At 39.9% G+C, this 24,786-nt stretch overlaps 1 protein-coding gene across 1 annotated transcript; it reads right to left on the reverse strand.

The window, feature by feature from the left end:
* Nucleotides 1–1,802: 1,802 nt before the first annotated feature.
* On the reverse strand, nt 1,803–24,188 carry TPBG (trophoblast glycoprotein). The gene is made up of 4 exons (XM_030236204.2): nt 24,077–24,188; nt 6,562–6,919; nt 6,290–6,424; nt 1,803–5,856 (listed from the first exon to the last, which is right to left on the reverse strand). Exons 1-4 carry the CDS (start codon nt 24,186–24,188, stop codon nt 4,581–4,583), a joined length of 1,881 nt encoding a protein of 626 aa, XP_030092064.2. The 3' UTR covers nt 1,803–4,580.
* Between the last annotated feature and the right edge of the window lie 598 nt (nt 24,189–24,786).

Genomic DNA, 24,786 nt, shown 5'->3' on the forward strand with positions numbered 1-24,786 from the left:
TGTTAGGTTTATTGTGTTGGTATAAAGCACCACTTTCCTGTTACTGCTGTATTGACTTAGGAAGCTAACAGAGTACACTTACTTCTGTATCACCAAAGGACCCACAGCTCCCACGTGGTTTTTCTCTTTTCTGAGTGGAGTATCTGATAAATGCTGCACTCTCCAAATGTTCTGCTTTCTATCTCCCCTTTTTTTTTTTTTTTATTGGGCTTTTATTGTTTGATTTCAAGCCAAGGTCTTTTCCCCTTGTAAGCAGCATATTTGAAAAAAAAAAAAAAAAAAAAAAAAGGATTATTAAGTTATGAGCCTGATCTGGTCATTATTAAAACAGCAGGCACTGAATTAAATTCAATCTTCTATTATATTCCACAAGAAACTCACAGTGGAAACACCTGCACTGCAAATATTGTAAGATGGGACACCACTTGTTAACAAAATGTTTCTATTTATAGCAACAGGAAGAAATTTGATCCGAACCTATAAAAATTACCAGAACATAATGGACAGATTCAATCAGGAATTGTTCCTCTCCATAGCATTGTGACTTCCAGTGATGACCCATTACGAAGAGATACCTCTGTTTCCTTTACAAGCTTCTCCCTTTCTCTCATAGAATATGTCATTTGGAAGCTTGAAACCAAAACATTTTTCTTACCAAATGCTATTTTCCTTCATCATATGCTGAGAATGAATGATTCTTCTTGAACATTCAGCTGCTAAAGAGAAAGAAAAAGTGCGTATCAAATTTTCATTCTGTCCACTTTGACAAAGGCTCTTTTCCACATTAAGGCTTAAAGAGAAATAAAGATGCTAAACCTCAAAATATTGGTGCAGTCAGACTGATTTCTCTACCTGTGCAGATTCATGGTACTCTTTTTAATGGATTTCTTGAGAAAATGAGGCAAAAAAGAAATTATGCAGATGCAGAAGGACTGGAGTATACCACAGGGAAAATGCTAGAAGAATAATGAGAGTTGAGATCCTAGCACAGTCATATTTTGAATAATTTGCCATGCCTGTTTTCAGTGACATCTCAGTCAACAACCGAATGCGGGTCTGAACAGACTGCTCTGCTTGCTGCCATGTCACTGGGGACTGTCACCAGTGCTTAAAAAGTAAATTACCCCGAGTGAAAAGATTTAAAGCAGTTGTTGCAAAACTTCAAACCACTTTCTGGATGTCAGAATTACTGATAATATTATGGCTTGGCAAAATAAAAATTATCTAGTTTAAAGCTACCTAGGTTAAAGGAAGATTTGGGGAACTTTTTTACCTGGCAACATCACTTATCCAAAGTGTTTTAATAAAATATATTAAAACTATGTCAATTCCTTGTGCTATTTTTCTAAGAAAATTATAGCATTGTTACAACTAAACTAGCTTTAACAAAGCAGCTAAACCTTGGAAAAATGATCCTTTCTGCTCCTTAGCTGAGCAGCCTTTCATGAAGATTTACCCACTACTTTATAGTCTGGGTATTTTTCAGCGACAACTATGTCACACAGAACTTAGGGGATTTATGTATACAAAACACATTTTAGAGGTATTTACAACTACATGTGTTTTATCAAAGAATGAATGAATAAGCTGTTCTGGAAATAGTCAACTTGAAGGAGTCAATTGGAATCTCAGGTGTCAAAGCCCAGCAGGATTATAAAATGCACTTCAGAAGAATGTTGAAACAAATTATTTTTTAAGTGTTTCGTTTTTAGCCACATTATGGAGTGGTGTGGGAGGTTTTATGTGTCATCTGAGTACCACTGTTAATTATTTTGTAAAAGAAAAGCAAAACAAATTTCAAGCACTGTTTATGGAAGGGAATTTAAGATCAAATAATGCATTGTACAAAACACCAAAGCATTCACTGTTGGTCAAACACTGCAGGGGAACATCATCCAACACAACACCGACACATGCTAAATGTTACATCCTAATAAATACACATGTAAGCAAATGACAAAAATGATTTTAAAGTAGCCATCACCAGATTTCTAATAAATTTCTATTACATTGACTAAGATACAAAAATAATAGTAATAATAATCTTTAGAATAATATGTGTAGTAACAGCAACAACAGTTACACTTGCCCACTTTACAAATACTCGCTCCATTGGTGAGAGACTGCAATTAAAGTCGTTGCCTGTCCTTACACAGCTCTAGTTACATTAACACATCACGGATAATTGCTTTTACTGTAGTTACTTTAAAGAATCTGTTAACAAAACTCAGGAAATTGCCCAAGAAATGGCTTGGTTTGCACATATTTTATCTATTATATTACAGGAGCATCTTAAACAAGGATGGTGCTCCACTCCTCTTGGCACTGTACAGGTAAGTGTAAGCTGATAATCTCCAGGAGAACGGATACAGCAAAGCACACTGCGTAGCTACTGTAAATTCTAGCTTCTTACATAACCTATCTGATGTGTACCAAGTATGAAGGGTTTGCATAGTGGCAACAGTAATAGTTCTTCACACGAGGGTTTTCACACTATCCTTAAAACACGGGCAGCTAATATTCAGACGGGCAGCCTGCTTTGTAAGAATTGACAAGTTTAATTAATATGCTGTTAACCAGATATTGCTCATACATTTAAATTACAGCAGAAAAATATGCTATCACTTATTCCACATTAATTGCAAAATATACTGATTTACAAAACAATAGTTGTACTTAATATCCATTCTTTTTTTACTTTTAAGGGTAAATGCTCATAAGTACATAAAAAATCACTGCTGCTAAACAAATCCAATTTAAAGCAGAAGAAAATTAATCAAAAGCAAATTGTGCTACTTGCTTTGTCTGAAGTCGCAAGATGAGAAACACTTTTGAATAATACTGATGCCCAAAATAGATTGTATTTCTTCTGATACTTTAAAGACTATTTTATATTTGAGCTCTTACCAAATGTATACATCTATTCTTTCTAAAACAAAAGGAATCAGCCAGCAATTAGTAAAATTTGAGGGATGCTCAAGAGTTTCAAGTAACAGTGACCATGGAAAAAGCTCCACAGATAAACTGATATATATCAAGTCACATCACACTTTTACAGGTGGTGTATTTTTTTTCATTAAAAAACCATAAATATATTAGAAAAAGTGCACTAATGATTGGCAGCCACTGCAAGGTTCTTGCTAATCTTTCTATATGTGGTCAGAGTTACATCTTAAATCAGGCATTCTGAAGGGCTCTTTTGCATGCTTTATCTATTTACAAGAAAATACATTCCCAAGCAAGTAGCAAGCAACATACCATACTGAAGTGCACCTGTTAAATGCATTAAGATAAATGTAAAGTTCCATCAAGTTATTGGATGTAGATCACTACAGAACCTCACAAGTACCAAGATCTTAAAAAGCAAACAGGAATATAATAAATGCTGTAGTGATGCACAAGCCTAGAGCTTCCTGACTGCACGATTGAGCTGCATTTAATTTAGTTCAGGACACATAAGTATGGTTTCTTGTAATAGGCCATTCCATTCAGGTAAAATGTTCTTTAGCTTACGTACTCCACAGTTTAATTTGGTTGTTTTTTTGGTTTTTTTTTTTTTTTAATTCGGTAGAGAAGACCTTATGAAAATTCTATTAGCTTGTACCTTCCCAGGAAGGCAGACCCTAGCATCTGTCTTGACATTATGCAGGTGCATTAAGAGAGCAGTCTGAGGGGTTTGTGCCAAGTGAAACTGCTCCCGTCGTTTAATTCTCAGTGTAATTCTCCTAGCATACATCACAAAGTTGTCAAACATTTATGGCTCTAAGCTATACATTTGTAAAAATTTTTATTCATATTACTACTTCAGGGCTATTATTTCAGAGACTATAGCGCTATTCACATTCTTAGATGTCCATACTTCTCTCATTGAACAGCAAACACGACAGTTCTTGTAAGACTGTTTATTGAATTTAACAGTTCAGACTGAGTTTAGATGCAGTTTGTATAAAAAATTCTGTCAAGTCACGTAAACTGCAATCAAAAATAACTACAAAATAGTAAGAGACTTACTGAGATCATAAATTTCCTAACATGTAAAACTATACAGTATTTGTGCATGCTTGCTATTTGATTTCCTTCTGAAGAGCTGTTAAAAGGAGTTTGTTTGGTTTTTAAAATCTCAAGATAGTCTATGAAATGTAATCATCGCATCTCAATTCAGATATACAAGATCAAAACTGGCACAGAGGAACATAACATTTTTTTTCCCAAAAAAGTTGAGGCAGCTTTTGTTGAATGGCGTCTGCATCAGTAAACGTTTTACAAACTCTGGTGGCTTTGGATCATCAGAAAGAATCCTTTCTTTCTTTTGACATCTTGAAAAAAAAATTTCCCACAAGTGCAGACAGGTAAGGAGGAAAATAATTAGCAGCTTTTTCCTACACACAGCTGAACGCCATGCTCAGCAGTCCAGTGTCTCAAAACAAAAATTAACTTGACATCACAGGGAGGCATATCCCCCTCAAGTTACAAGCATGTCTGAGACTTTTCAGGGGAGATGGAAGCAAGCACGAGGGTAAAGCTTAAGTCTACTTTTCATGCATAGGTACTTTGCACTGCCCTGCATCTGGGGCATTTTGTCAGACATCCGAGTTGGAGCTGAGGTTTGTTAACCTGGGGTCTGCATTGATCTCGTATCTGTAGTGGTAGCCCTCCATATGATCCCTACAGGCATCTCTGATGTTGTGCATCCACTTTTTGATTCCTTTTCGGTTCAAGTACAAAACTAGGAGGAATATGGCCCCAATGAGAGCCAAGACTATCCCCAGGAAGACGTATGAAGTCTGTAGCTGGGAAGGCAGGTCTGTAGGCATGGAGCAGTTCAGGTCTGAGCCATTGATCTTCAGAAGGGCTTTGCCCAGCATCTTGTCAGGGGAGGCACAAGTCAGGGCTTCTTTGCCCTCCACCTGGTCGCTCTCTTTAAGCCAGACTACCAGGTCCTCGATAGCACAGTCACAGACCCAGGTGTTGTGGTGCAGGACGATGTGCCGGAGCGCGGGCAGGCTGCGGAACTGGGCCAGGGTGCTGTTCCACAGCACACCCAGGGAGTTATCGCTGAGGTTGAGGCTCTGCAGCTGGCCCAGTCCCTGGAAAGAGACATTTCGCAGGCTCACCAGGGAGTTGTTGCTGAGGTCCAGCTGCCGCAGGGCGGGCAGGGCAGTGAACATGCCTGCGGGCAGCAGCAGCAGCCCGTTGTCGGCCAGCTCCAGGCGGCTGAGGTTGCGCAGGGTCCCGGACTGCAGCAGGGCGGCCAGGCTGAGCAGGACGCTGTGGTCGCGCAGGGCCCCGCGGAGGGCCAGCTCCTCCAGCGGGCTGCTGCCCTCCCCGAAGGCCTGCGGGCTGAAGGAGACCAGCGCGTTGCCGCTGAGGTCCAGCTGCCGCAGGGCGGGCAGGGCGAGGGAACCGGCCTCCACGGTCCGCAGGTGGTTGCCACTGAGGTTGAGGGAAGCGAGGTCGGGCAGGCGCTGGGCGGGGAAGGCGCCGGCCGGCAGGTCGGTCAGGGGGTTGCCGGTGATGAAGAGGCTGCGCACGTAGGGCGGCAGGTCGGGGGGCACCGCCGTCAGGTTCCTGTTCACGCACTTCACCGTCCTGGCTGGCTCTGAGCACTCGCAGAGGGCCGGGCAGCTGCCGGGCTGCGCCGAGCCGCTGCCCAGCAGGACGGGCAGCAGCAGCCCCAGGCAGAGCGCGCCGCGCCCCGGCATCGCGCCCGACTCGGCCCCGCACGCAACTTTTCCCTCCGGGCGCCTGCGGCTCCGGGCGGCGCGGCGAGGCGGGGGCCGTCTCCAGGCAGCCCTTTCGTCGGGGGCAGGCGTTTCCCCTCGGGGGCTGGCTCCGCTCCGCTTCCCGCAGCGAGACCTGCGGCAGGGGAGGAAAGGGAGACGGCAGCGGCGGGGCGGCGCGGCTCCTCTTGCCCGCGCCCACCCGCCCTCCCACGGCCCGCGTCTCGGCCCGCGTCTCGGCCCGCGTCTCGTCCCCCGCCCCCGATACGCCGCTCTCCCGGATTGCCCCGGGCCCGCGGAAGAGCGGGAGAACACGCGGAGGACCAAGTTTTCGCCCACTTCCAGCTCACGCCGCCACCTTCCCACGGGGCCGTCGACTCCACCGGCGTAGTTGGGAGGGGAAGAGGAGGGTCTGACCCGCCACCGCCCACCGTGTCCCGCGGCTCCCCACCCGTCGTCCCTGCCCCGGGGCTCTTCCCCTCCGCTCCGCGGCCGCTACGAACTCCCGCCCCCAAAACCCACCGCGGAGCGCAGCGGAGCCGAGCGCGGTCCCGGACCCCGTCCCTCACCTCCCGCCCCGCGTACACAACAAACTCCGCCGCAGCTCGCCGCCGACTGACCCCAGCCCTGCCGCCAACTCCGCGCCCACCCTCGCCGCGCCTGGCCCTGCCTCCGCTGGCAGGAAAAACCAAGCGCCGCCCGGTCAGGGGGAGCCACCGCCCGCGCCCCGCCCGGTTCCCGCCCGCCGCCCCCGCGCTCCAGCTCGGCCGCCGCCGCCGGACGTCCGCTCGGCGTCCCGTCCCCGCGTCCCCCGGCCCAGGTGGTGCTGCCGGAGACTCACCTTGCCGCCGAGAGCGGCCGCGCCATGTGGAGCCGCGCCATGCGGGGCTTCTGCTCGGCTCGCTGGGCGCGGAGCGGGTCCCGCCCGCCTCTCGAAGGGAGAGCCCCGCGCTCCGCTCCCCGCCTCGCAGCGCCGTGCTTGTGCCTGCCCCGCCGCGGCTGCTGGGCGCCGTTCCCCGCGGTTTCCACGATGGGCGCGTTAAGGCCGGCGGCAGGATGGGGAATCCCGGCGGGTTTCGAGCGCCGGGGTGCCGTGCCGGCTGCCGGCGGCCACTGCCCCCGCCCGCCTACCAAGGCATCGTGTTTCGGGAGAGGAGGGAGCAACAGCAGCCGCAAAATACACCGAGTGAGCTCCAAAGCTAAAGCAAAAAAAAAAAAAAAAAAAAAAACACCAACCCAAAAAAACCCCCAAACAAACAAAAAAGCCTCCCAAATCAAAATAACACCAAAACTACACTTAAACCCACCAGGAACTTTAGAGGTCCTAAAATATATAATAATAGTGATTTTTAAGAAAAGAAATGAAGCTGCAAATCGACCGTTCAAGATTGAGATTTAAACTTTATTACGGCGAGGAAAAGCCTGTAGGTAGCTGTCTGCGTGTAAAATGTTTCAGTCGCTGGCTGTCCCAGCACCGTCCTGGCAGGGCTGGACTAGCCGGGTGTAACAAAGTCTGGTTTGCAACCAAGTAACTCCCTACCCTACCATACAGAGGGGGTATTTGAGGAAGTGAATGGTGTGAGCTGCCATGTAGGCTGTATTTGGCCACTGGTCCCTAGAAAGTGATTCAGATAATTAAATAACACCTAATTAACACAAAAGATCCACCAGTGTATGCAAATAACCAGTTTCAGCAATGTGAAACAGAAAGTTTTCAGGCGATGACTCTTTTGGGCTTTCCTTATCCTTCTGTTGACTGCCTACACAAGATTTTCTTCTCCCCGTATGTCAGAGTTACACTCCTGCTTTCCTGATTAACTATGTTCCTTTTTTTTGGTAGAGTCAGCAAGAATCTCAGAGCTGCCAAAAGCTGTAGGGGGAATGAAGAGATGAATCCAGTATGAAGTCTTGATAAAATCAGTCCCACAATCTGGAGAATAATGAATTAAAACACCGGTTTCTGTAGGATTGTTCTCTCTCTAGCCTGACAGTGATGTTGCGGTGCAGCAAAGTCTGGGTCTGGGCTGACAGGCAAGGGCTGTCCAGCTGATAGAGCAGCACACTCTTGACATGAAGATTATGGAGAAAAGAAAATATGGAGTGGCTGAAGTAAGAGTGATACAAATGAGATCTTGGACCCATTAGCAGTTCCAGAACTTTGGGAAGTTACTGCTTTGATGTTGAGTTAGAAAAGCAGTGGCACTACATTGCAGGATATTTTTAGTTAGTTGAGAGGTTGTTGACATGCCTCTTAGTATAGTGCTCAGAAAAATAGATAGGTAAAGATATCCTGCATTTTGTAAGAGTTCTCTTAATCTATGAAACCTTGTTCTCTTAATCTATGAAAATGCTTTGAAAAAGTCAAACACCCCCATCCCTGAATTGTCCAACTGGACAACAGTAAAATTCAGTGATCAATAAATAGTTTCCAAAAGGAGATGGCTTTAAAAATACATAACTGAATATATTATCAAAAATAAATCATAGAAAATATATTTAATCAGCATAAACATAACTTTAATAAAATATTCAGATACAATGTCATTTTGAATTAAATAATATAATTAAGAGCAATTACACTGATCTGCTCATTGTCCTGACCATAGTTTTCCTAGCAGTTCAGGCTCTTCCTGACTGTCTAGATGGGACTGTGCCTCTGGTCCTTCACAGCAGGTTAGCTCTTTAGGGGGAGCCATGTATTCTTTCCATCTCTGTGGAGTGCTTGCTGACAGGTGCTTGAATTTGCTGCAGTAATGCAAATAATAGAGAACAAGTATTTTCCTATTCTTTCCTATTATTGCAGTAGTAAGTTGTACCTGCTAAACCTGCTTAAGCTTGCAAGAGGAAGAAAACTACTTGTCATCTGATTTCTTTTCTTGTTTAAATAAAACAACTTTTCTTAGAGGCATATTAAAAAAAAAAAAAAGTACTTTCTGGTGAATTCATCTATACTAAGTGGATGCGTTTGTAATATATACTTGGAAAATGAAAAAAACCAACCTTGATGTGTATTCAGGTCAGTTTGGGCTGTTATGATTGATTCATTTGTGAATTTGCATTGCACAGCCCATGGAATCTCATCTCATAGTTTTTTGCACAAAGGTTATGCAAAACTTCTGCCTGAGTTAAAGTATAGGATTTAAAAATACGTTGTCTTGGCTAAAGGACTCAATCTGGAAGTTAATTTGCCATTAGGAAACTGTTCCTGTGGCTGATATTTCCAGGGGTTGACTGAGAATCTCATGTTAAACAGTGTGGGGGTTGAGACAATGCTTCAGACTGCTGCTCCAGGCAGAGCCTGGATGGTGTGCTGATCATCTGGAATCATGAAGGAAACCTCTGATGATCCTTCTCCAGAAGGTTAAACCTTGCTTCATGTGACAGTGATGAGATCTGCTTGCTTTTGAAAATCAGTACTCCAGTAATTCACCTTCCATATAGTGAAAACCCACATAAGGGGCTGCAGAGAGTCATGTGGACAGCCTCTGACAACTGCATTTCTTGACCATTTTGGTGTTGCTATTCCCCTTTTAAGGCTCTCAGCTTAGAAAGGAATAAAGTATAATTTGTAGATGCTCATGTCACTCCACTGTCCTTAGGAAAATCTGAAAGATTATTTTAGATACTGAAATTTAAGGCTGTTAATTAAGCTCATTGAGATGGATCCCATCCTAAATAATCTTCTTGATGCCCCCTTGGACAGATATAAAAAATGCTAGATACCTTTTTGAGTAGCCTGACTGCAGCTGATGTCCATGGAGTTGGAATAACTTTAACTTGGGGTAGGACTCCATGCAGGAGTGGTCATCTTTTTTTTTTTTTTTTTTTTTAATTTTCTTTATCAATGGGGACATTTTTGTTTCATCCATGAAATGTTTCTACATTGCCTCAACATTCCATGAAGATACTCAGCCCTTCATAGGAAATGACCTTGGAAGGGTACTTATAATGTGATAATAAACCAAGTGAGCAATTGTAAAGAGACCAGAATTCTTTTCTTCTACCAAAAATATCTTCCCACAAAAGTGGAAGAACAAGCTGCAACTTGTTCCTCTGCTTCCTCACATAGACAGATCCATCACGTCCTCCAAGGGACCCCCATTTTCCTTGAGGCTTGGCTTCCTTTGAAAAAACACCATCAGAATCCTTAAGATTGTGTCATAAAACTACTTAGGCAACAAAATGTTACCTTGAATTCTTGTTTGAATTTTATTCAGCATTCACATGTTCACAGCCATAAACAGTCAGGTTCCAGTTTTCTTTTTAGGTGCACTTAAATTCATATGATAGTTTTTGATTGAAGCTGTACAGAAGACAATCTTCAAGGAATCTATATTTGCATTTTCTTGTATGCTTTCCATTTTTAAATATTGAAAAAATGAAAGTGAGTTTAACACAGAGAATGTTGATTTTTAATACTGTAAAAACATAAAGTTTGCTAGAACTAACAGAAAAAATTATTTTAGCTGAAAGTAACCTTTTTGGGGAGTCTTTAAATATGTTAATTGAGTGTCAGTGCACTGTTTTAATTTCTGGAGACTCCTGCATGCTTAGCTGGGAATAGAAGGAACCATAGGAGACAAAGTGCCCCCATTTGAATGTAAGCAATGCTAAAAACTGCTGAAACTGAAGATGGACTCTTTAGCTGGTCCCAGGTTTCCCAGTAGTGTTTTATTGTTAAAACCTTTTACTCAAATGAGAAAGAAGCAATAGTGACTTCCTTCACCAAAACTAGCCACCAGGCCTGGAGTCAGGAATGTACTAGGAAAAAAATTGGGGAGGAGGACTTGCTGTATTCCAGACAAGCACTGTGTGCTTATCCCTCTGCCCGTACTCCAGCTCAGCATGCTCTGACATGTAGAGTATCTGCAACACGATCCAAGCTGAATAACTGCTTACAAGTTCATCACAATATAACTGGGAATTTAACATGCTTAAACAGGTCAGGCTAAATTTTCCATCATGCTTTTATTTTTCTTTGCTCAAGAACAATGCATATCTTACTTTTAAGCTCTCTTTGCTGGACTCCTATATGGATTTTAAAATGGCAATTTCTTTTTCATTTTTCTAATTTTAAGTATGCAAGTGTAGTTCTAAGACCTAGGCTATTTTCCAAAAAAATTCTACTTAGAGTAAATCCCTACAGTGAGTAAAACTCTTCCTTCTACAAAATACGCCTTCTGATTTTAGTCCTTCTTGAATGGCATGCTTCCTGATTACTCTTTATTACTCTGATTCACAATGCAGGGTAGATAATATGGGTAGGCTTCAGCTAGAAATGTTGTGTATTTGTGTCCTCTCAGGATGTCAATCTAGATGTCTGAAGGCAAACCTGGGAAATTGGCTGAGCAGATTATTTCTTGGATTAGTATTGCTCTGGGCCATGGTGACCTGCCTTGCTACACACAGTCACTCCCAGCTGATGATGACTCAAAATGCTGGTTTTTTAACCAGCTGGCAATGTTGTCTTTGTTACAGTGTGTAAGGAAGGCACCATGTTGTATTGAGGTGCTGGGTTCCAGTTTTTCTAGAGGACTCTTAAAGGATGGCATGCTTGAGGGCCATGCTTGAGGTGTAGTGGAGAAAGGAATGGAGAGCTGAAATATACTGCTTTCTTCTTTGTCTCTGAAAAGCAGAAACCCAGATCTGCAGGGAATTTGGGCCAATGTGTTCCTCACACTTCTCTCGACAGTCCCACTCGTTCCTCACTCCATAGGCAGTGCTCTGCCAAGGTTTTGCAGCCACTCGTGGTGCCAGAGGTGTTTCCCAGCTTGCCCTTGCTTCCCTGGCAAGTAAGGGTGGCTGACTCCAGCACTCAGGGTTGTGGGAGCTCTAACCACAGAGAACTGCAAGCTGGGAGTATTTCCATGGAAAGCCTTTTTAATGAAAACATTTTCATCTGTTGAAATTGGAAGGCTTTGTAGGGAAGAGTTGAATTTTACTAATTCCCCATTAAACAAGCAAACAAACAAAAAAAAACCCAACAAAACCAAAAAAGGCATATAAAAGGCTCAGCAGATTTGATAACATATGGGGTTTGATTCTCCCCTGTCTTACACATTGTGTCGTTGTTTACAATCTGACAAAGCAGACTTAAAATGCAACCTCTCTGCCTGGGTAGGATTCTCCTTCACAAGTATGATTGAGTACACAATATTAAAAAGCTTGGTAAATCAGTCCCCTGCTTCTTTTCCTTTATGATTGTTGATCATTTGTTACCTGCATTTGACCACTGTGACACATGTAGGTTTATAGAATCCTCTTCTACTGAACTCTTTGTTTTTCTTTGTCTTCTCGTCCTTCTCCATCTTTAGCTCAAGACTTTGCATCTTTCTGGGTTACTACAGCTGAAATGTTTTTAAAGGAATGCATTCCTAGGGATTGGAAGAGGGTGGGAGGAACAAGGGATACAGTAATTTTTTTGTGGAGTTGTCATATTCTGTCAACAAAGGAGGAAGATGATACCTTCCTTCCCCTTTAGTATTGATGACTACACCTGAAATACTGCATTCCATTCTGGCATCCTATGACTGGAAAAAATGGCAAGACAAGACAAGAAAAGAAAAAAAGAAAGAGAAAGAAAGAAAAGAAAAGAAAAGAAAAGAAAAGAAAAGAAAAGAAAAGAAAAGAAAAGAAAAGAAAGAAAAGAAAAGAAAAGAAAAGAAAGAAAAGAAAAGAAAAGAAAAGAAAAGAAAAGAAAGAAAAGAAAAGAAAAGAAAAGAAAAGAAAGAGGAAGAAAGAGAAGAAAGAAAGAAAGAAAGAAAGAAGAAAGAAAGAACGAAAGAAAGAAAGAAAGAAAGAAAGAAAGAAAGAAAGAAAGAAAGAAAGAAAGAAAGAAAGAAAGAAAGAAAGAAAGAAAGAAAGAAAGAGCAGTAAAAGTGCCTTGGAGGCTATGATGCTGCCTTATATGGAAAGACTGAAATAAATTTTAAATCTTAGGGAAAGACTTGACCAAGGAAAAAGGCTACAGAAGACACCTCTGTTTCAAAACAGGCTAAAGTTGAGTGAAGAGGGGAGCTAGTTGTAGTACTTCAAGGTGGGTAGAGGTGATTGGATGACATTCAGGAAACAAAAATACATGCTTAGTATAAAAAATAAACTTGCCTACACTATAGAATTCTGCCCTTAGTACCCTGAATTAGTGGTAGTTTACTGTGCCTTTTTATAGAAAGCATGTCAGAATCCACAGTATGTTCCCTATGCTGCAATCAGCTAAATGAATTGGTGAAGACATGACTCTAACACATGCTTATATTTCTGTCATGCCTGAAAAGAGTCCCAGATATCACAACGGCCGTGGGTGTATGTGAAATCTGTCTGTATGAAAGGCAACTCTTGTTTTTTCTTGACTGCTTCTTGTAACTTTGGTAATCTCATTCCCTTAGTTCATGGCTGTGAACACTTACTGGCTATTACTTCAGTTCAAGAAGCTCTTACTAGAGTCCAATCTTTATATATCTTGGAAGTTCTATATCTATCTGTCAGTCCACTATGGTGAAAGATAAAAGGTAAAAGGAAACTAATGTGGTACTTTAGTGATTTTAAGAAATGCATTCTTAATTTTTTCTTTCTCTGTTTTTGTGATGTTGTAGCCAAGAATCACAAGATCCTCTGCAATTATATGTAGAGCATATAATTGTAGTCTGTTCTGGCACTCTTTTTCCAGTAAAATAAAGTCCAGATTAAAAGACCTCAGCTTTCTTTGGCTAAATTTGCATGCTGAAAAATATGCTAGCTTTAATGATTTAGTGCAATAGTGAAGCATGATGCATGTCTTCACCAGTTAACCATGGAAAGTTAATGTCACTGGGCTGAACTATTTTAGTATCTTTAATGGGTAAAACAATGTATTTTACATTGCAAAGTCTATTATAATTACCAGTTCAATGTTGTAAAAGGTTTGAGGTCTACCCCATTAGGTTTCTTATTTTTGAATGTAAAATGGAAAGAATTTCAGTTCCAAACAAAGAGCCAAATTCTTGCTATGACATTGGAGGAAAAGCCTGCCTAGTCCAGCATATTGTTTTTTATTGTGGCCAACACACATTTCTGAAGATAGACATGAAATTCTGTTCAAACATGAACTCTTCAATATTTTTTCCCAAACTCCGCTGATTTGTGGCTGAGGGACTCATGAACCACAGCTTAAAAATCTTCAGTACTATGAACATGAGTACTGTTTGCCAATTATTTTCACTTGGGAGATTTTACAATGAAAATATTCTCTGTTGAAATATTCTTTTGTTTCAACCTAAAGTTTGAAAACAAAATCATGCATCCTTAGTATTTTGAAGGAAAAAAAGTAAAATAGTTACAAGTTTACACCATCCCTTTTCATTCTCTAGCTCTGAACGATTTCAAACAGAGGATGTTAAAAGAATGGGAAAAATGGAAGTGAAGATGTGGTCTTAATTAGTCTGTTTACATTTTGTGATAAAACAGAGAGAGACAGAGATGAGAATAAAGGGGACAAAATTATGAAATGTCTAAATTTGTAGGTATTGAACAGAAGAAGAAACAGAAAGCATTTGATATTTTAGATCTATTTCTGACCCATCTTTCCATACAATACTATTAACGAGGAACAAGAACAAGTATTTGAACATTTTTCTGGGAGAAATTCTATTTTTAACCAATTGTAGCAATGACTTTCTCTTGCCATCTGAATATGGTCTATTAAAATATTTATTAAGAAATTCAAGATTTCCTGCCTTTAAAATTCTGTAGATAATATAATGCTAAACACATTAATTTTAAATTTCCATATATTTGCAAAACACTTCAGAACCATTTGGTATGCTTGATGTTATTAAATAAACTGTTGGAAATGCACTTGCACAATATATCCTGCAAAATCCTTCTGAAAAATTTGTTGGATGGTTTCTTTGTTTCATTAGGGCCTCCCTGTGTCATATTCAGAACAAAATGCCCTATAGGGTGTAAAATGGCTTTCTGAAGCTCTTTCCCATCTCTGGGTGCAGATGGCCTCTAAAGAAGATGGGGCATGGACATAGAACATTTTGAAAGGAATCCTAGTTTGAGAGTGAATCATATATACCTGAAATTTATGGCGTGGATATTGAGGGCAGCAGAAACTAACTGAGACTGCTTTGACTCACACTGGGGACAGAACAGTCACAGCCTACAGCACAGACTTAGACTCTCAGTCCCCGTATTCTTTTTTCTACAATTCCTACCCACAAAAGGGCAAGGTAAAAGAAGTAATTGTAAAAAACAGTTTCCAGTTGTCTATAACCTCAAGGCATTATGGACACACAGATACAGAGGTTCCCCTAAGTGGAAGAAATGGAAACGCGGAAGAGTGGGGAAAAGATGGCAGCATCACAGCCTGCAATGGAGGTGATACAAGATAACATATCCAAGGTGTTCTTGCTGAGGATTTCCTGCTTGAAGAGATTTATGACATGAAATTAGATCCAGGATGGCAAGAGTTGTTTCTTTTATGGTGAGGTTGAAATATTCTGAAGTTTGGGATGCTAATACCAAGTATATAAACATGACACTTGAAAATTAATGTGCTGCTGGAGAAAATGGCTGGGAAGCAGTAGTTAAGATAGTTAAATCATCTTTAGGTCCCACTGGAAAAAAAATGCACTGAAATGTTCAGTGCTGTTTATGCTTTATTGTTTCTCATATAGATGTTGCTGATGATAGTTGTTTACCATAACTGACAATTGATCACACTGGGCATGGAGGTCATGGCTGCATTTAAGCTAGAATAAATTGTACTAAGCTATGAGTGCTTTCTTGAATAGAAATCAGTTTCAGTATTTAATAGTAATTTTAATGTGATAAAGAAAGCTTTTAGTACTTGCAAAACTACAGGGGCATTACTTGTTACATTTACATATTCCTGTTCAAATGAATGGGAGATGCAGAACACTTCGGCATTTTTGAGGCTGCAAGTAAAACTTTTTTTTCTTTCTTTTTTTTTTTTTTTTTAATTTACCATTCTACAGTGACAGAAAAGTAGTGTTCTCCTTTTTTAGTGCTTTCAATATTTTATTTGTTCCTTTCAGTCAACATCTTCTTTCTGACATGGACAAACTGCTAACTCACGTACCTCTACAGAACTGCTGCAATCCAGGAAACAGACAGGCAAGGTGATAGGGGAACCAAAAAAGGGCAGAATAAATTCATTTGTTCTTCACTGTGTTTTTGACCAAAACTCATAAAGTATTAGGAGGATCATAATTTATTGCTTACATATAGTAGTAGTAGATTTTCTGCATGCCATTAATGCTAAATCTGTAGTCAGTTGGCATTTTGTCCATCATTTAGTATCAGTTTGAAAAATGCCTTCACTTTGCCAATTTCATGCTGCCAATTCACAGTTCAGAGCTGCATGAGAACAAAGGCAAAGTCAACTGCTGGAAAAATACAAGAGAAAAAAGACTGGCTTCAGATGAGATTTCATTTAATGCTGCTAGGACATCTACTGCTGGCTAGATCTGTTGCAAAATCCTGTATTCTTATCTTCCTTCAGGAAACAGTATTTTATCATACCTAGAATCCACTGGAGTCACCCAGTGGAAAACTAACTCTATAATGATGGAACATTGCTTATTTATATATTTGCCCTGGATGGTGTGTGGTTATTTTTAAAAAGTGTTGGCCAGGGTAGAAAATGAGCATGTGTAAGGAGAGAGGGAAAACATACTTGAAAAGCTGTCACAAAAGACTAGGACCAGCATTTTAACTAAGATGTACATGAGAGAGATGATGCAGTTTTGAAAGCCACAGGTAATGTGACACTCTGCAGATGTTTTTAATGGGAGTGGAAGCTCTGTAGAAATGTTTTTATCTGATTACAAAGTTACTTATGTTGCAGCTCAGAATTAAATTGTTTCACTATTCAGATAGGATAAAGTAATTCTCAAGTTCTATTTTTGTCATTTACACTGGCAATACTAAATGTGAAGGCTAGAACAATCATTTTGTTATCTCAAATATTTCTGAGGTTTTTCGAAAGAATTGTAACTCATTTCTTTCTCAGTTTAAGTACTTTGTTTGTTTTTTCCAGGTTAATTGATTATAGACTGATGAATAATCCACCAGCATATGAATTCAGATTCTGTCTGATGATGAATTGTTTCATTCAGAAAAAAAAAAAACCCAAAAAAAAAAAACAGGGTAAAAGAAGTAATTGGGAAAAGTTTTTACAAACGCTTACCTTGAAGTTCCAAGCACTTCATCCATTGTAAGTAACTAAATTCTTAAGTCAAGGTACTTTGTAGGGCTTCTAACTATTTCCTTGTTAAAGAGATATTCTTGTCCTCAATATTCACAGTTGGTGTCTCTACAAGGCAAATATATACTGTTTGCAGATTCCTGATAAGTAGAGCTTCACTTCTCAAAAATTAAAGATTCTAGATATAATATCAAAATATCTTCCTTGGGAATATGGAAAATATACAATTAGCAATATTTGTTATTGACTAAATTTTTCTACACAATCTATAAGGAAAAAATGTATTTATGCTTACTAAATCTCAAGTCTTACCTTGCCAAATGTATTCTTAAAGAAGGTTTATCAATTGTTCAGGCAATGCCTTTAATAGTGAAACATGAATGGGGAGAAGGTATCCCATAATCACTTTTTGATGGTAGCTTCTTCTTGAAAGAAAACTAAAAGTGCTGTAATTATTTAATCTAAAAATAAAGTTAATTTGTAAAAAGCAATACTGAGTGTGTAAAAAGATCAAATGTTGAGCTTCAAAATAAAAGAGAGCTAAATTTGTCAAGGCATGTGCTAATTGTATGTAAGAAAGGTCTTTAGTAGGATGGGGAAGAGATCTAATTTTTCATTCAATTAATTAAAAAAATAACCTTACATCAAAACTTGGATTAGATTGAACAAATCATATTTTTTTCATTTAAATTATATTTGCTAAAGGCTTGGACTTTTTTAAGATGAGATGTCAAGTGAATTTTGATAGGAGTATTTTTAGTTTGTTAAGGCTACAACTGACTTTTTGTATCTCAGTGGTTTACATGCAATAATAAAACATTTCTTGTTCTGGAAATCTAACCTCTCTTATATTTATACACTCAGGCTCGTTTATATTTTTGGATTAGTACAAAACCACTTTCTCATGGATCTATGCTGCTTTTCTGTAAATGAGCATGGTCCCATGTATATAACTCCAGCCTGCGGGGAAGAGGGGAGATTTGTAGGAGAAAGCCTTTGCATGTGGCTTTCTTAGGCTGTAATCTCAGCCACTGCACATTTTTTTCCTAACCATTTTTTTACTATTTCCTCTCTGGGAGTGACATTTGCCCACCTGATCATGATGTGTAACATGGAAATGTTTTTTTGTGTCGATAAGTTATGTTGGGCTGTTGCACACACTGTCAGATTGCATTGGCAATCAATGAGGCATTCAGACTCCGTAAATTTTAAGTTAATCAGAACTTTTCATTTTATTCAAAATTCAAAATTCATCACTTATGTTGTCTTCTTTTGTTTCCTATACCGGTTGCTCCTTATCAACCTGCTGTAGCTATTTTCATTTCTTTTGCATATGAGATTGCTTTGGCTGTGTTAATATGATGAGACCTGCTATTTTTATAGGAACAGAGTACATGTTTTCTTTTTTCTTTTTCCATAAGAATGTTATATAAAACACCTGGCAGCTTAAGAATCCCAGAGATGCATTACGTGGAGCTGAAGTAAAAGTCTGCCTTTGTTGCAATGGGCAGAAATTATTTTGGGTGCAATTCTAAGTGCATTATAAAATATATTACTTTGCTTACAAGATAGTCTTTGAAAAATCACAATAATGTGAAAATAGGTAAAAACATTATTTTCAACAGCTTAGGTGACTTATTTACTATTTTTTTTTTTTTGAAAAGTTAACATGAGCATTTTCCATTTTTGATGAGGCAGTTTTTATCACGTTCATTTTTGCTAAAGTAACATTTCTTCAGCCTCAGATACGGTTCTTATTACAGTGACGATAAACTTAATTATAGAACGGGAATAACTCTGCTGGGTCAGAACAAATTTAAAATTACAAAAGCTGCTTGACTAAATTTCAATGCTGATTCTACAAACAGCTCCATATGTTACATTGCTGCTCCTAGTCGAGTCCCAGGAAGGGAGCTGCACTCCAAAGTGGGCACTGTCTATACAGAAACAGAAAGAAAATCAGCCCTGCACTAGCATTTGTATCAACTGAAATATTTCTACTTGCCAGTTATTCAGTGTAAGAGTAATAAAAATAGATATCCTTGGAATAAAGCAATGCTTATTTCTCAACAGCTTGAGAAAATTTTAATTTATGAAAACTGGTAATGAATAAAAAAAGATAACAGGTACTGTTTTTTTAAAGAAAGCATCCTGCATTTTTCCTCTGGAGAGCACTGATTCTATTCAAGCAGAGTTAGTGCTGAGTTCTTTTAACCCATTCATCTTCCTCACTAGTTTTTCACTTCCGTTTCTGGACTTTTCTGGGATCCTGGTTAAAGTTATTCACTAGATTGCACCTCTTAGATCACACACCATTTTAATAATGATGATTTTCTTTTTTGGTACTTTGATATCCGAAATGTATGTACAACTTCCATGACCCTCTGATACTTCCCTTTCTGGACAAAGTAGCTCTACAGCTGTTAAAAAGCTTCTCTGATAATGTGTAGAGCATCTCAGAGATGTCCAATGCTTTTCTTTAACTCACTAGCAGCCTCTAGACAGTGTAGCAGATCTATTTAGTGTTAATGTTTCACAGTAATAGTCAGATTTATGAACTCAGCTGAATCAGGGTTTTATTTAGTATCATCATTTCTCACAGGACAGCTTCAAAACTTGCATTTTGAACAAGCTGACTGTTACAAACTTGTGCAGGTTTTTTTCCCCCACTTTTCCCATTTTTATCTAAGCCCTTCATAAGGAGAATTGGGATTTATGTGCTTTCTTGTTTTAGAGAATTAAAATGTTGATATCATTTGGCAAGGGGGATAGATCTAATGGGAGACAAAAAGTATTCTGAGGTAAAATGGCTTGTGAAAGGGGTCATATCTGTAGGGCTTTGAGTCAGCCCCATTTGCTTGGCAGCATGTAAAAAATCTGACTAGCACTAGTATATAAGATTATTTTATAAGCTGCATATCTGTAAATCTGAACTATGCACAAACACTATAAATATCTACTGCTGCATGTACAGCACTACAGATATGGTAAGAAAGGACCAATTAGATACATTAGAGAGTCACAAACCTGAACTTTTTCCAGCAGCTGTAGTTTTATGGGGAGGCTGTCATGTGCCCCAGGAGACAAAGGAATGCTTTCCTCTCTCCTTGTGCAAGGGGCACAACAGGCAGCTGTTGATAGCCTGGTTTCCTCATTGAGAGGCATTAACATTTTCAGTACTCCTCTCACAGCACAAGAGATGTGGTAGCATTCTGTCTTGCATTAAGAGAAGAATTACCTCCCCACCAGCTTTTTGGGTGCATGAGGCAAATGCCTGGCACTTCAGCTATATTGTTGTAGGCATTGCTGTACCTGCTGTGCCAGGTAAGTGTGCAATAGAATGAATTACTGCTGTTTGCTAGAGTGACTGAGCCCTCTGTTGAAGGTAACAGGATGACATTTGTTCATATGCTTTCAGGAAACACTCCTTAAAACATTCTAATGGACTGCCTTTCATAACATAGCTAGCTACATTTTAGGATCTGAGAAAAGCAATCTGAGATGAAGTGCATAAGGTCACAGGAATTTTTTTTCTGCTTTCTTGACTGATGGGAGAATAATGGTTTTGTTTATCTTTTGTCCTAGCAGCTGGTAATTCCTATTGTCCTTTCATCTCTAGATTGTTTTTCCTTCTGCAGGACAGATTGGAACCACAGACCTAATCTTCTGCTACTTTATATCCTATGCAGCCACTTACAGGTGTGTGTAGAGTTCACCTTACCAAAATGACAATGCTTTACAGAGACATAAATTAGAAGATACAAACAGTGAAAGCAATTTAAAGAGCAAGGCAGGAAATAATCAAGTCCCAAGGAGACAGAGAAACTATGTTTAAGTCTTATGCCATCTGGACACAATTCTTTGTGAGTGCTTATGAGTTTAGAATATCTGTAGGTGCTGAGGCATCTGAAGGTTCAGCGACATATGCCATTTTTATGCGATGAGCAGCTGAGTCCCAGATCAGAGATTTACTAGCTGTTAAAGGGAGATACTCCTTTAAAGACTGCAGCAGACAAATTAAGCTTCTTAGTTTTCAGAAGCTGCTTTTATAGAAAAAGTTTTCTGTATTTTCTTCCCCTTCAGCTTGTCCTTTCCATAAAGCTGTGCTGGCTTTGGTGTTTGGCTATGTGTGAAATATGGCAAATGCTGCTGTGCAAAGGGTAGTGCCTGTACTGGTAATACAGAGCTCTTTGTTGGACAGAGTTGAGAAAAATCTGGCTGTAATCTTTCAGGCTGAAAAAGACTGAATACAAAGCTTTAAGTCATATAAAAGCAGGCTGCAGAAAGAAAAGGACCCTGAGGAGGGCTTGTAGCATCAATGTCTTTACAGATTTACCAGTGAATCATCACATTTACTACATGATATCATTAAATCCCTTCTATTTAGGCTTGTTTACTGCAGAAATTGTGTTTTGTGTCTCATCCCTTTCACAGCTGTGCAACACCAGTCACTTTAAAATTTCTTAATGTGTCTGTTACCTCAGAATACCACCTCTGAGTATCTTTCTCCAGCCTTGTTTTTCTGTGCTTTGGTGAAAGGATAGCATAATGCCATGTAGTATAAAACACGCCTGCATTGGTAAGAAGATTATAAAGATTTTGTTGTGCTGCCATATAGCTGGGCCAAGACATAAGAAAGAGACATGGCTGCAAACTCTTTACTAAGGCAACTAAAAGACAGACAAAAATAATTTTTCAGGTTGGTTTTTAAAGGTTGGTTCTTTAAGGATGCTATTGAATTATAGGGAAAAACAGGCTCCTTCATTGCTTTTTTGCCTTTTCTTTTTGCTTGGGAGCTGAACCAAGTCTGCTTAATGAGCTTTGGCATGAAAAATGATCTTTGTTTCTTTCTTTCTATTTTCTATAAAAATAGAGCTGAGAGAGCAAGGAAGAATACCTGAAATACAAATGGGTATGTTCAGAGAGAAATGAGCAGTTTCCTCAAGATAAAGCAAATGTCAGGGCACAGTAGGGCTGGGAACTGGAGTGGCAGGGTCCCCCCCTAGAACTCACAAGGTCTCATAGCCACGGATCCCATCCCCACAGCCAGCCAGCAGGGCAGGCCCCTGGGGTCTCCTTAACCACGTAATTGGTGAGTAAACTGATACCCAGCAGCTATAGCTGAGAGTTGCTTTCAGTCCTTCTTCCTTTTAAAATCCATTTTATTCTGTAATTTCTTTTTAACATAATCTTTTCATGTACTATTTAGCAGGACAAGGAGGCTGTACTCTTGTCAGTCCCCATTCCATTTACGCTCTCATTATGTGAAGGGCTGAAACAGAACCAGTACAGTGAGCCAACCTGGAGCTTCCTGGCTTTCACAGTGATTTTGTAGCATTTTCCCACGTACCTTGGAAATGTTACATACCTCTGCTCAAACATCTATTTGCAGTCTGGGCTATTATTAGTATTATTATATAGTATTATGCTGTTATTCCAGTGTTATGGCTGATAAGAAAGATGTTAGAATTGTGAGGTGAGCTGTGTAACAGACTGTGATGTATTCCACGTTTTCTTTCTTTTTGCATAGCTGGCCCACAAGATTCCTGCCTCTCCATCCTGTCCTCTGTCCTACACATTTATTGCCATGTCTCTGCTGCAGGTGCTCTGCCGGGTTTGTCTCTGCACAAGCAGGTTTGTGAGGCTCTGCTGAAAACAAGATCTGGTCTGATTTTGATGAAAAAGAGGAGTACTTTTGAAATCCACATCACTTCAGTGTAGATCTAGTGATGTGGGACTACATTATCTTCACAGATCTGAGATGATACTTACTGTCTTAGTAAAAACTTAATCCAATCCTCTACATAATCTCCCCTAAAAAGTTTATTCTGCTTAAGAAAAAAAAAAAAAAAAAAAAGCAGCAAGGAGCAAGCTGATAAGGCTGTTTTTCAAGAAGTAGCAGCCACATGTTCTGCAAGCAGTTTACTGCTGACCAAACTCTTAAGCAGGAACAGCCAGGGAAGATGTATGCATGGTAAAAAATACTTTTAAAAATGAAGAATGAATGAATGCATGAATGTTTTTGCATTTTTAACATAATTTTGAATTTCAAATACTTCAGGTTTAATTCAGTTTTCAAAGTACTGAACATTCACTGAATTGCCACTTATAGATTCTGATCACAAGTCTTTTTATTTCACTTCCAAATGATGTCAAATTAAAACAGTTCCATGTTTGATCAAACCAGCATCAGAATTACTGCAGTGTCACTCTTTTTCAGTTGATGCTTCAGGTCAGTCTCCCTGTTCTGCTAGCCTATCCAAGCCTGGAAATGGTCCTGCTGCCTGCAAGTACCTTGGGCAGGAGCTGAATAATACTTAGCAAAAGAATAACTTTTTAGGTAACTACAAAACCAAAAAAATGTGGGATCACGTGAACACATTCTGGGTCAGGAGAACTGCACATGATAAAGGGATAACTTCTGTTTCCAAGAGCTAGCAATAGGATTGCAAGTTTGCCTACTCCATATTATACCTTCAGAGTAATGGGAAGCCTCTTATTTTCTTCATTATTAGAAAAAGAAAATGAAAGAATGGTCCAGCTTATCAGTGCCTTTCTTTTTCTCCTGGCTATTGGTTATTAGCTGTCTTTCACATGAGAAAGAATAGAAGTTTTTCAGCTCAGTGAGGAAAGCATATATATATTCCCAGATAAGAGGACTAGCAAAACTAGGGGAGAACTCACAATTTTTCTTGGCCAAATGAAATAGAAATTTCACATGCCAACTTCTCTCCCTAGTTTTGATTCTGTAATGTTTGAGTACACTTGCAAGTAGCTGACAGAATTTCATTCTGTCTCTAAATAGTACCATAGCTATTTAAACAGCTAAATACAATATGAACTCATTTACTTGCAGTAGTCTGAAAATATGTTTCCCTGGTTCTACTTCAGGAAAATTTACCATTTTCGCTAAGAAATTTTAGTTTCTCAGACTGTATTTTCCCCTCAAGTTTTAAGAATAAGGCTATCCAAAATACTCCTTAGAAATATATCTTGCCATTCGTTCAATTTATTTTCGGATAAGCGGGATCGAAGACCAAACTCGTCTCGACAGTGGCATCTAGTGGCATAAGTCATGGGACGTCCTTGAGAGAGCTGCGGCCTATTCTTCACACTGATTAATGTTTGGTCCACAGATTTGTACCTTGGGAGCTCTCCCTGCGGGCGACTTGAAGGCTTCTTCCATCCAGAATAGATGAGGAATACATGTAGCAGTTTTCACGGGAGATGATGTTGTTCTGGAGGAAGAGGTCCATGCCTTTAGTTCAGTTGCCAGGAAAGATTTGCCCTTTGCACATCTGAAAAATTTCCAGTGTAATGAAACCATAAAGGGAGATTGGTATCTTCTGAGAAAGTGTTTAAGCTAGTCTGACACAGCAAGTCAAACTACAAGAGTGTTAGGTCTGTGCATTTGTTCTGGGAAAGAGCTGAAGAATGTCCCAGCAGGAACTATTTAACTACATCAGTACATAAAAAGAAAAGGAGAGAAACCCCCCCGCCCTTTTCTCTTCCTGCTTCTGAATAGCTTCACTTTACTTATATTTGTGCTACTCTACTTACAGTGTGTCCACTGCATTGCAAAACTCCAGCCTACTGTCATGAAGATGTGGCTCATCACCTTGAGTCACCATCTGGGACATGAGATTTACCTTCCCAGTCAGAAGGAGAGAGAGGCATATCCTAAAGACAGCCATGATTATCTACAGTGAGGTTATCTATACATAATCCTCGACTGCCCAGCACTGGGGAGTTTAGAATGAACGTAAGAATAGGACCTGGCTTGATTCTTGAGAGCAAACTTTTACAAAAATGAGATACAGGTATCAGTGCAGTGAGATAGACTACAATTGTATT

This window comes from Serinus canaria, chromosome 3 (genome assembly GCF_022539315.1).
Source record: "Serinus canaria isolate serCan28SL12 chromosome 3, serCan2020, whole genome shotgun sequence".
Taxonomy (NCBI): Eukaryota; Metazoa; Chordata; class Aves; order Passeriformes; family Fringillidae; genus Serinus; species Serinus canaria.